The sequence below is a fragment of the Notothenia rossii genome, assembly GCF_949606895.1.
Source record: "Notothenia rossii genome assembly, chromosome: 1".
Lineage (NCBI taxonomy): Eukaryota > Metazoa > Chordata > Actinopteri > Perciformes > Nototheniidae > Notothenia > Notothenia rossii.
The window spans coordinates 52,687,602-52,699,397 of record NC_136912.1 but is presented as its reverse complement, the minus strand read 5'-3'; the positions used below and the strand labels follow the sequence as shown (position 1 = coordinate 52,699,397).

At 40.8% G+C, this 11,796-nt stretch overlaps 1 protein-coding gene across 1 annotated transcript in view; it reads left to right on the top strand.

Moving 5' to 3' along the window:
• The first annotated feature begins 1,521 nt into the window (after nt 1-1,521).
• The window catches only part of frem1b (Fras1 related extracellular matrix 1b), a 273,903-nt gene continuing 263,628 nt past the window's right edge, over nt 1,522-11,796 (top strand). The window contains exon 1 of the mRNA XM_079670558.1: nt 1,522-1,597. Coding sequence (XP_079526684.1) covers nt 1,564-1,597 — 34 coding nt within the window. The 5' untranslated portion in view covers nt 1,522-1,563. The remainder of the gene's footprint in view (nt 1,598-11,796) is intronic.

Sequence of the window (11,796 nt, the reverse complement as noted above, 5' to 3'; positions counted from 1 at the left end):
ATTTATTTTTAATGTTGGGACGCGGGTTTGAGTCCAGCATGAACTTTTTTGTTATTTTCATGTCGATGCACATTGCATATTATGTTTGAATAGAGGATTCGTAATATTGTTTGCCGACACCAACTCTCATGACCAAGCAGCATTTTAAAGTCTAAATATCCCCAATGACATTTCTGCTGCTATCTTTGCAAAACGAGGTAACAGTCACATGTTATCTGGATGAGTGCTGCACAATACCGTTTTTATAAGGGATACATGTGTGGGTAGTCTTTCATATTAAACATGATCGCTGGTAGATAGCCACAGAAATCGTAACACAATTTAACTTGGGCGGGTCACATTTTAACGTGGGCGGGTCCCAGTTCCCTCGGAGGATCACAGTTTAACACAGATGAAGACTTCTCCACGCTGCTTTCAAACTGTGAGTAAACACCGTGTGCTTCACTTGGAGGCTGTCTGAAGGTATACACAGATGGACTTGGACATTAACAACGATATTCCGTAATAAGTCTGGCAACAATATAATTGGAATAAGTCCTGTTTCTCGCTTGAGGCCAGGAAAAGGCTAGTCACTGTGACTTTTTTACCTGTGCTGGACTATGGTGATCTGATGTATATGAATGCACCTGCCAACTACCTGAGCAAACTAGATGCTGCGTATCATAGTGCTCTGAGATTTGTCACAAATTGTAAAGCACTTACTCATCACTGTACACTGTATACCAAGGCAGGTTTACCATCACTCACTGTACGGAGGCTCAGTCACTGGTACACTTTTATCTATAAAGCTATGTTGGGCAAACTCCCGTATTATATCTGTTCATTGATAAAGCAGAAAGTTGCAAGCAGCTATTGTCTGCGATCGCAGGATATAGTCTTGTTAGATGTGCCAAGAGTAAGGACTGTCTTAGGGAAGACAGCTTTCATGTGCGCAGCTCCACTTGCTTGGAACAGTCTACAGGCAAAATTGAAATTGAGCATTTTTATTTCTCTGAATGTATTTAAGGCACGTCTAAATGAAATGCTTTCTGACACTCTGGGTATTTGTAAATGTTGAATATGTAAATATGATATCCTCTGTTGTTTGTTTGTTTGTTGTTTTTATGTTTCATGTGGAACTAAATGATGCAGGTCTCCCTTGTAAATGAGATCGATGATCTCAAGGGACCAATCTGTCTAAATAAAGGTTTGAAATGAACAATAGCCGGTTTAAATGATTTATTCGAGCAAATCGTTTGTCTTGTTGTAGTCCTCGCTGTTCGCGTCCGGATATCGCCATCGTAATCACAACCTCACACATTGGTACTGGATGTGCATCAACGTGTTCCTAAGAAGCCAAATATACCAAAAGATGTATGTAAACGACAGAAGAAAGCTATCGAAATGTGTATTTCAGTCGAAAGCCACGCACCCCACTGAAACGAGTTGATCGGGAAACAAGTTGATCGGGAAACAAGTTAATCCGGAACACCGGCATGGTCTCCTCAACCAGGGCGGTCCAGATGGCACCCGCAACCTCCTTCACGATGACAGCCACTTTTGCATGCCCGACCCGATAGCTGAATGCTATGGTCCTGTACGAGTCACCGGTTGCCAGGTACCTGAGAAAAAAGTAATATACATGATTTAAAAAAAAAGATATGTCAGACGCCACGCAGACACAGATCCCCCCCCCCACAGACACACACCACAGACACACACACACCCCAGACACACACAGACCACACACCCCAGACACACACAGACCACAGACCCCACACACACACAGACCACACAAACACACAGACCACAGACACACACACACATACCCAAGACACACACACACAGAGACCACACACACACAGACAGACCACAGACAGAACACAGACACACACACACATACCCCAGACACACGCCATGTACACAGGGGAGCAATACTGTGTTTACCTAGCTATCTTAATTAATGTCATTCATCTGAACTAAATCAGACTTCATCATCATTCATCCATGGCATGCATTCTCTCTCTTTATATACAGAGTCATATTAAAGAAGTAGAAATACACAAAACGTACCGTAGGCAAATGGCAAGTCGCTCGGCGGGTCCGATTGACAAACGCATATGGGTGTCCGCCTTTGCAATCAGTGGAACCACTTTTCCGAGCAACTCGTAGAACATGTCTTTGCTCATCCTGAAGTAGCCTACTGCTGAAACAGTACATCATACAGGCGGAGCTCTTGGACAAGAACGTGGTTGTGAGGAAGCGCACACACTCCCTCACTAACATGTTGGTCTTAACTATTTGTTTGTTAAGAAAGGTAGTACATGTTTTTTCAGAGTTGTCTTTATTTCAGTTAAAGTTATAAAAACAGTTTACATAGACAAACTAATAAAATGCATCTAAATTAATTTGTCAGTCTGTAAAATACACAAGCACTAGTGATGGCAGTTTGACACTGAAGCTTCGAACGGAGCTTCAACCCTGGACTTCCTATTCCATAGAAGCAGTGCTTCGAAGCTTGCTTCAAATCACGTGACATGTGACGTCCGAAGCAGCAACTGCTTCAAATCACGTGACATGTGACGTCCGAACCAGCAACTGCTTCATTTCCTGAATGAATCAACTCACTGGTTCGCCGTCCAATCAGGTGATTCAATGCACTGCCTCGTCTCGATTCTGACATGTGACAGGTTGAAACAGTTTCAAATTTGAGCGCTTCCACACTTTATAACCGCTCGAAGCAATGTGTGGGTTGTTGTCGTAATTTGCGTTGTTGCTGTTGAATTGTTGTTGTTGGCATTGCATTTGAATTGGATCATTATAGAGCAAGCCAGGAAGAAAAATAGGTCGTTCTGGCTCGTGAAACACTTCGAAATGTGGAGAAGTTGTGAACAAAAAGAAAATCAGTAATATAAAAACACTTCAATTAGGAATATACAGGACTGTCTCAGAAAATTAGAATATTGTGATAAAGTTCTTTATTTTCTGTAATGCAATTAAAAAAACAAAAATGTCATACATTCTGGATTCATTACAAATCAACTGAAATATTGCAAGCCTTTTATTATTTTAATATTGCTGATTATGGCATACAGCTTAAGAAAACTCAAATATCCTATCTCTAAATATTAGAATATCATGAAAAAGTATACTAGTAGGGTGTTCAACGAATCACTTGAATCGTCTAATTAACTCGAAACACCTGCAAGGGTTTCCTGAGCCTTGAAAAACACTCAGCTTGGTTCAGTAAATTAAATCACAGGTATGGGGAAGACTGCTGATCTGACTGCTGCCCAGAGGACCGTCATTGACACCCTCCATCAGGAGGGTAAGATACAAAAAGAAATTTCTCAAAGAGCAAGCTGTTCACAGAGTGCAGTTTCAAAGCACATCCACAAAAAGTCTGTTGGAAGGGGGAAATGTGGCAGGAAACGCTGCACAACCAAGAGAGATGACCGCAGCCTTAACAGCATTGTGAAGAAGAGTCGCTTCCAGAATTTGGGGGAGCTTCAAAGACAGTGGACTGAAGCTGGAGTCCAGGTATCAAAAGTCACTGTTCACAGACGTGTCCGGGAAATGGGCTACAATAGCCGTATTCCCATGGTCAAGCCACTTCTGAACTCAAGACAACGGAAGAGGCGTCTGACTTGGGCTAAGGAAAAGAAGCACTGGACAGTTGCACAGTGGTCCAAAGTCCTCTTTTCAGACGAAAGCAAGTTTTGTATTTCATTTGGAAGTCAAGGCGCCAGAGTCTGGAGAAAGGCTGGAGAGGAGCAAAATCCAAGTTGCTTGAAATCCAGTGTGAAGTTCCCACAGTCAGCGATGGTTTGGGGAGCCATGTCAGCTGCTGGTGTTGGTCCACTGTGTTTCATCAAGCCCAGAGTAAATGCAGCTGTGTACCAAGAGATTTTAGAGCACTACATGCTTCCGTCTGCTGAAAAGCTCTATGGAGATGAGGAATTCATTTTCCAGCATGATCTGGCACCTGCCCACAGTGCCAAAACCACCAGTAACTGGTGTACTCACCATGGCATTACTGTCCTCGATTGGCCTGCAAATTCCCCTGACCTGAACCCCATAGAGAATATGTGGGGTATTGTGAAGAAGAAGCTGAAAGACACCAGACCCAACAATGCTAATGAGCTAAAGGCCGCTATTGAAGCATCCTGGGCATCCATAACACCTCAGCAATGCCACAGGCTGATTGCCTCCATGCCACGCCGCATTGATGCAGTAATCCGTGCAAAAGGATTCCCAACCAAGTACTGAGTGCATTAATGGACATTTTCAAATGTTTGATTGTGTTTTGCTGTTATAAATCTTTTTTTTTTACTTGGTCTGAGGAACTATTCTAATTTTTTGAGATAGGATTTTTGAGTTTTCTTAAGCTGTATGCCATAATCAGCAATATTAAAATAATAAAAGGCTTGCAATATTTCAGTTGATTTGTAATGAATCCAGAATGTATGACATTTTTGTTTTTTTAATTGCATTACAGAAAATAAAGAACTTTATCACAATATTCTAATTTTCTGAGACAGTCCTGTATAGTCCAGTGGATAGAGCCGGCGGCCAGGATGCAGCGTTGTCCTCCGCGCAGCTGGTTCAAAGCCTAGAAGAGTTAAACTTGTAATCATTGCTTTTCAACTTTAATACTTTAATGACTGATAAAAGGCCCTCTCCACCCAAACAAATGTCTAGCACTCTCTAGTCTCTTCTCAATAACCCAATACACACAATTATCAATCTTTAATTGCAAATAGAACATGATATTCAGTCTTAGTGTGTGTGTGCTGCGTGCATCGAATATTTTTCAAGGCAAAGATACGTTAAACCCACTGCAGCCTTGCACTTCGCCAGGAGAGGTCGCTGTAACTGAAGCTTCGAGAAAGGAACCTATTTCCGACACAATTGTCCAAGTGGTTCGACGCTTGATTCAAAGCTTCATTTTGCCATCACTAACAAGCACCAAGTAATCACCATTTCCTTTGTTCAGACCTGGAGGCCATCTTGTCCCAGTGCTCAAAGGGGGAGCACGCCTCCAAAGTACTCCTTATATGTGCCGTATGAGTAGGCGGAGTCTTGGACGCGATTGGTCAGGAAATGTGTGATTTTATGAGTGTCAATTAGGTTAAAAACTATCCGTTTTAAGTAGGGGTGCACCGAATGGGAAATTCTTGGCCGAAACCGATACCGAAAATAGGAAACAGTTGGCCGAAAACCGAATGCCGAAAGGCCGAAAATGATTAATAGAAATATATATATATAATGTATACATTTTTTACCAATGTTGTTCAGCTAGCTGATTATGGAAAAAGACATGATTATGGCAAAACTTAACTTAAATAATAATCACTATTATGGGTCCATAAAACATTTATTCAGCACTTTTGAATGCATACAGTACATTAATTCAAAGTCAAGTGCATTTTCTTTTCTCTGTAGGATAACTACAACAAAGTGCATTCAGAACAAAGCCATGGTGCTTTAAAACTGCATAAACATCTAGGCCAGTAGGCCTACTACAAAATAGTGTAAATAAAGACTGTAACAGCCAGGCCTTCAACAACAACAAATGCACCTATAAACTTGGTAACCTAACGTGTTGTTGTGATGACGTAATCAAAACGCGGCGACAAGCACGGCGCGCGACCATGCTCGCGGCTGGCTCACAGCCAACATGTCTGCCGCTTGGAGATATTTAAAAATATCAGAGAGAGAGGCGCGGATTGCGATTTGTAAAACGTGTTCAGCTGACATTTCTCGAGGGGCTGGAACTGCAAAGACTTTCACCACTTCGGGATTACTCCACCACTTGAAATCAAAACACCCGGACAAATATGCGGAGTATGATCAACGTAACCCTGTTCTCTGACATTCGGTGATATTTTTTCGGTGTTAAAACCCTTTCGGCCGAAAGCCGAAAGTGCCTTTTTAACCATTTTCGGCCGATAATTTTCGGTGGCCGAATATTCGGTGCATCCCTAGTTTTAAGCAGACCTTGTTGTTTTTGAAGGTATAATATGTATGTTGATGCAATAATGAATTTACTTAAGCCTTTAGGGTTTTATTAAATGTAGACAACAGTGTTTTTTGTATTTAACCATTCACTCCGCTTTCATAACCATGACCTGATTGGCCAGGTTGGAGTGGGAAGGCGGGCAGTCACCTATAAATGTGATTGGGAAGAGAGGGGAAGGGGGCATTTTGTGTTTGTTCCTTGCTGGTGAATGCAGCACCAGACATGCAGTTTGTGTTTCTGGGGAATAATGTGGAAGGCTAAGAATAAAACGCCTGTTTATTTTTTGCAGGAAAACCCTCTCTCCACGTATCGTTCTTTCACCTGCACCTCACATCGTAACAGTGGTATTCCCCCCGTTGCAGACGTTTTCTGAGTATAGGATGTACCCAACAGCGACGCACAATACGTGGCCTCCTGCGAGACATTGCATATACCAACGCTACTCTTGCTACCCTTGCTACAAAACCGGCATCCATTTTGGCAATAGTGGAGAAGAAGCAAGCTTTTTTTTGCTTTGTATGCCGGGGGCGGGCGGGAGATTCCTGATTGGTTGTTGGGCGCTTTGGGCGCGTGAGATCGCCAAGCTTCAGACATGCCCAGCATCAAGATTTTTCAAGATTATTTTCATGCCTGTGTGTGGACGGGCCGTTACAGTTTGTCAAAAGGTCTTCTGATCAGGGCTCTATAAATACATATCTACGGCAGATATGTAATATGTAATGCAGCCGAACCGTGTATTACAATGCCGTTAAGTGATGACTTCCAAAGAGAAAAGCAAGAAAACTCGGAATAAAGTATTATTTTATTTATAAAAAAAAATTATTTTGATTTCATATCGCATAAACTCGATATCCCGACATGCATTGCGGCTAAAACAATTAAAACCTCTGAAAAAAAAAGGTGTCTCTCAGAATCGAAAGACAAAAACCTATATTGGAAAAACACAAAAGCATTATACACAATTTAAACCAATAAATGTCATAAAATTAACAAGGATAAACTGATGTTTTTTAGTAGATGATTACTAGATATCGCTGTTAAATCATTTGATCATTGGTTTTATTATGAAAAGGTCGAGACCGGAAATACTGTTTTCAACCCGTAACTTTACATGGAGGCTGCCGCGCATCCCTCAAATCATCTTCGTAATATCTATCAAACTATAGATCCTACATATCGACTGGACGTGGATTCTAAAAGTACAATACACACTTCTTGCTAGAAATCTAATCAAAAAGCATTTTAATGGCCAAACTATCCTCCAATTTAGGATTTTACAGAGAGGATTATTTGTGAATAAACTACCATCTGTAACATTTGCATTCAACGGGAGCACTAGAGGTCGAAAACTTTAAAACGTTATTATAGGTCCTATTAAGTGCTTGAACAAACGACACATTTGTTCATAATAAGGGCTTGAACAATCGGCCCATTCGGTCGTATGAGTTGGAGAACTTGTTGTGTAAAAGATATATCATTATCTAAAACTGCAATAAAGCTGTGAAAATGATGCTGAACACATACTGTACCTATTTCCAAGTCAAGTATATGACTACTAAGGTTTTAACACCATTACTCCTAATTGTACTTCACGGCATGTTTCTCCTGATCTTTAACTCTGTATTGCTTTCCTCAACAAAACAAAGTTTACAGTGGCATTTCAATAAATAAACCACATATTTTCTGTTACATGTGAGGATGCCTTATCCATTTTGTGACTGCTCTGACATAGACCTGGAATCTACAAAATAGTAAACAAAAATATGAATGCCAATATATAAATTGCAGACTGCCTGCTGCATCATTCCACCATTCTGGCAATATGCCATCTTGTGTGCAGTGTCAGTTTAGGTTTTATTTTGGCTATACCACAAGAACTGAAAAATATTCAAGGGCAAACACTGACAGATCACAACTTACCTCTGTAGCTAGCCTCTGTTGTTCTCCTGCTCCCAGCGTCCTCCTTCTCTTGATGGGCTCCTGCGGCTGGTCAGATGCACTGTCCGCACTCAGAGAGGAAATGGAGGCCCTGGTCCAAAACATAAAGTGTGGGTGTTAAATAACTATGTAATGTTGGACTATAGCAGACCTCAAATGTAGTGTATAATGTATTGTCAGTGTCTGGCCATGCTATAGCTGCGTTAGGGCCTGTGTCCACATAGCGCCTACTTGTGACCGAAAAAGGCTGCGGGGCGTGGGGAGCGTTTTATTAAAAAAATTATCCTACTACTACTTAGCTAGCACTAATTTTTTCTACTCACCAGCAGCAGCACTCAGGGTCTGCCCGTCCAATAAACAGGTTCAGGCTGTCTGCTCGTTTTTATGATGGTTTCCAACTGTCACAGTTAAAAACAAGCTTCTCCGATTTCTACAGTGATGTCAACGTCACTTTTCTGAAAAGTTAGAATTTTCAACTCAAAGCGCTTGGAATAATCTTGTATCCTACACACTTGACCTTAAACAGTGCTGTTAATGGGTAATTTCTTTACCCTGGAAAGATATTAAAAAGCGATCTAAAAAAAATTACTTAGCATTAATATAACAAAGTTAAGATCTTTTAAAGCATGCATAGTAATATTGCCATAATAATAAAGCCATATTGTACAACGCAATGAAATGGGGGGGATATTAATGTTAGTAGAAATATAGAATGAATATGACAACATTATCCTTCATTATAAGAAACTTTCATTGAAACATGCAAAGCAGAAGCACTGACATAATACACACATGCAGTAGGCCTATACTTAAAACGTAATCACTAGCACATTGGAAAGCAAAGCCACAATAAATGTCATGAATGCAGGTACTTTAAAACTCAAGTCTAAAATAAATCTAAATCAGCACATTCACAAGTCTTCAGAAAGATTTGTGGATTCAAACATTTCCTGAGCTCCATGTCATGTGTGTTTCCACAGCGCTGCAGGCACTGTGAGGTTACACACATGCAGCTCAAACCCAAACTAACGAACCAACGATCGTCTGGCTCAATGGGAAGTGACAAACTGGCTCCAATTGGCGCCCCGCTTTGATCCTGAAAACACCCATGCCTTTTCCAGCACCTCTACAGGGTCATGCAAATTAACCCCTTGTTTCCTTGAGTAGGCTTTGGTCAAAGTGAAATGAAGGGTGAAAGCGTTTGAAAGAAGTAGTAGTTTGAAAGAGTTGTGGAAACGAGACTGCACTGTGCATGTTTGTGAGCCACTACATTGTCACTGCTGCCCAACAGAGACTACACTCAGGATTTGACGAAGGGGAGGAGGTGAAGAGCATCTGCACAGCAGGAGTCAGCAGTTTGACATCACTGTCACAGTGATCAGGATCATGCCATACATCTTGCAGAGTCATATTCCCGCATCATTGTGAGGTCTGATGACATAGGTGTGGAAGTACTGCTCATATATTATGCAAGCAAATACATGTTTGGTTCATCTCTAGTGTACATGAATGCAGGCAATGGTATGAAAGAGAGATATGTCCCCATCAACACCACATGTGAGAAAATTGGAAAAGACATGTCTAACTGTCTACCCGCATGTTGTGCACTCACTGGCTGTGGCACAGCAAGTAGTTTGTACAGAATAGGAAAGACAATCAGCATCAGCAGGTCGTTTGTGACCCTGACCAGAGCTGTTTCAGTGCTGTGGGCGGAACGGAAACCGGACTGGAATTTCTCAAAGGGGCCGTTTAGTTGAAGATGGTCCTGAAGCTGGGCGGCAACTATATGTCTAACTGTCTACCAGCATGTCATGCACTCACTGGCTGTGGCACAACAAGTAGTTTGTACAGAATAGGAAAGACAACAGCATTCACCAAACTCAAGACCCATCTCAGCGAGCTCAAAGATCTGTCCCATTTTGGACTCTCTGCCAGCTTGGAAGAGTCTTTGCCAGTTTCAAGAGAATTTGCGCTTCTGCTATATAGAAAAAAGGAAATTGGACTGATGTGCACAAACTTCGATGAACTGAGGTTCATAATTGCATCAACAACAGATGCAGCCTCGGAAAATCTGCCGCCAACAGAGGATGCATTTCAACAACATGTAAAGAGCAATGTTTCAGACAGCGATATGGTGTCACAGCTCGAACCCAAAGCCTTGTTATGGAGTCCTGTTGGCAAGGGGTGGATTGTCAGAGATCGGGCCATTCAACCAGTGCTATTTACAAAAACCCAGCACCTACAGAAGTGAGAGACATTACTCGTTTGTTTGCAAAGATGCAAAGTGTGGAGAGAGTGGAAAGTGCCAGTGCCTCTCTGTTGGCCTTCCCTGTACTTCCCTGCACCTGCTGTGCAAAATGTCAAAATGTGTCCCCTGACGTCTCTGAGGAACCTGACATTTAACATTATATTCTAGTATCTATATACTTGACCTCTCACAGAATTATTTGATGAATTGTATACTGTACTTTGAATTAAGGTTCCAGTTTCAATAAAACCTGTACTATTTACACCTATGTTTTAGAGGCTTGCAATTTAGAACTAATACACTTTATTGTATTGGGTTACTCTTATTCTGACTATTTGGTGATATAATTCAGCCACCTGGTATTTCCCTCTCCAAATATAATGACCATCAGAGTGAGCATTTTCTTAATTTATAAGCTATTGTGCACTTATCCCCCATTCGGAATTTGACTGTATCAGAGAAGAGGTAGGCCTATGTCTAAAGAAATCTCATTTGCAATATAACTGTACCAGATTTCCATACAACTAGTGGTTAGTGTTCAATAGCATCCTAGACAATTCATTAATGGTATATCTTTTAGGGATTTCTGTTTTTCTGATAAATGAGAGAAAAGTGATTGAGTCTTATGTTCCTATCACCAAAAAGTACAATTTCTGTCTAAACTAAAGCTAAGTTTACAGGACTATAATGCACCATTTCTTTAGTTAAATAATTGTCTGACTATTTGGTGATGTAGGACAGCCACCTGGTTCATACCTCAGCAAATCTGAAGGGGAAAAGAGTGGCCATTCTCAAGTTATGGGCTTTTTTGTCACCTTTCCCATATTCTGCCTGGTCTAATTTGGCTTTTTTTCAGGGATTTGGGTAGTTCTAAAGACAAACCAAAAAAACATTTTTTCCCCCAAAATAAAATTTTACAACAATCAATTTCATTAATGGGTGACCCTAAAGATAGGAAAAATCATTGTTTTCATTTGTTCTACCTCGGGTAGTGGTATCTCGAAAACTAAAGCCTTTTTTCAGGACTTGCTGCTGGACTAGTTTTCCGGCTTAGAGTGAGGAGCAGCGGGGTGAAAAAAACTAGGCCGGCCTGCTGCATGTTGGGAGAGAGTTTGGAGGGCTTAGAGGAATTTGGTATTGTCGAAGGTCAGTTTTAGCAATTTAGAGCTGAGCAGCTCATCGTTAGAAGTTTTAAGTGATTATAAACTTTGGAGAATGTTGGGAGATGTTCATAAGTTTGCGTTGTAAGTAGTTTGAACATAACATGTTGAGGGAAGAAGTGTGTTTGTTTTGAGAGATCAAGCGTCTTTTTTCACAGCTGTGTGAATATTTTACTTAACCCTTAGATGCACGAGTGACTGGACCCTACACTCTTCCATAAGTGGGTCGAAAAGGACCCGTATTAGAATAATATGTGTTTTTATGCCATGTTTGTCATTTTGGTTAAGAAAAATCACTTGTATAATATTTTGTATTATATTTTGGTTCACACTTTAAATATTTTTATATTTAATGTATCACTATTTATAATTTTATAATTTTTTTTTACATTTTGAAAAAAAACGTTTTCCCATAGGATTCCATAACAAATGCATGCGTGTCATTTTTG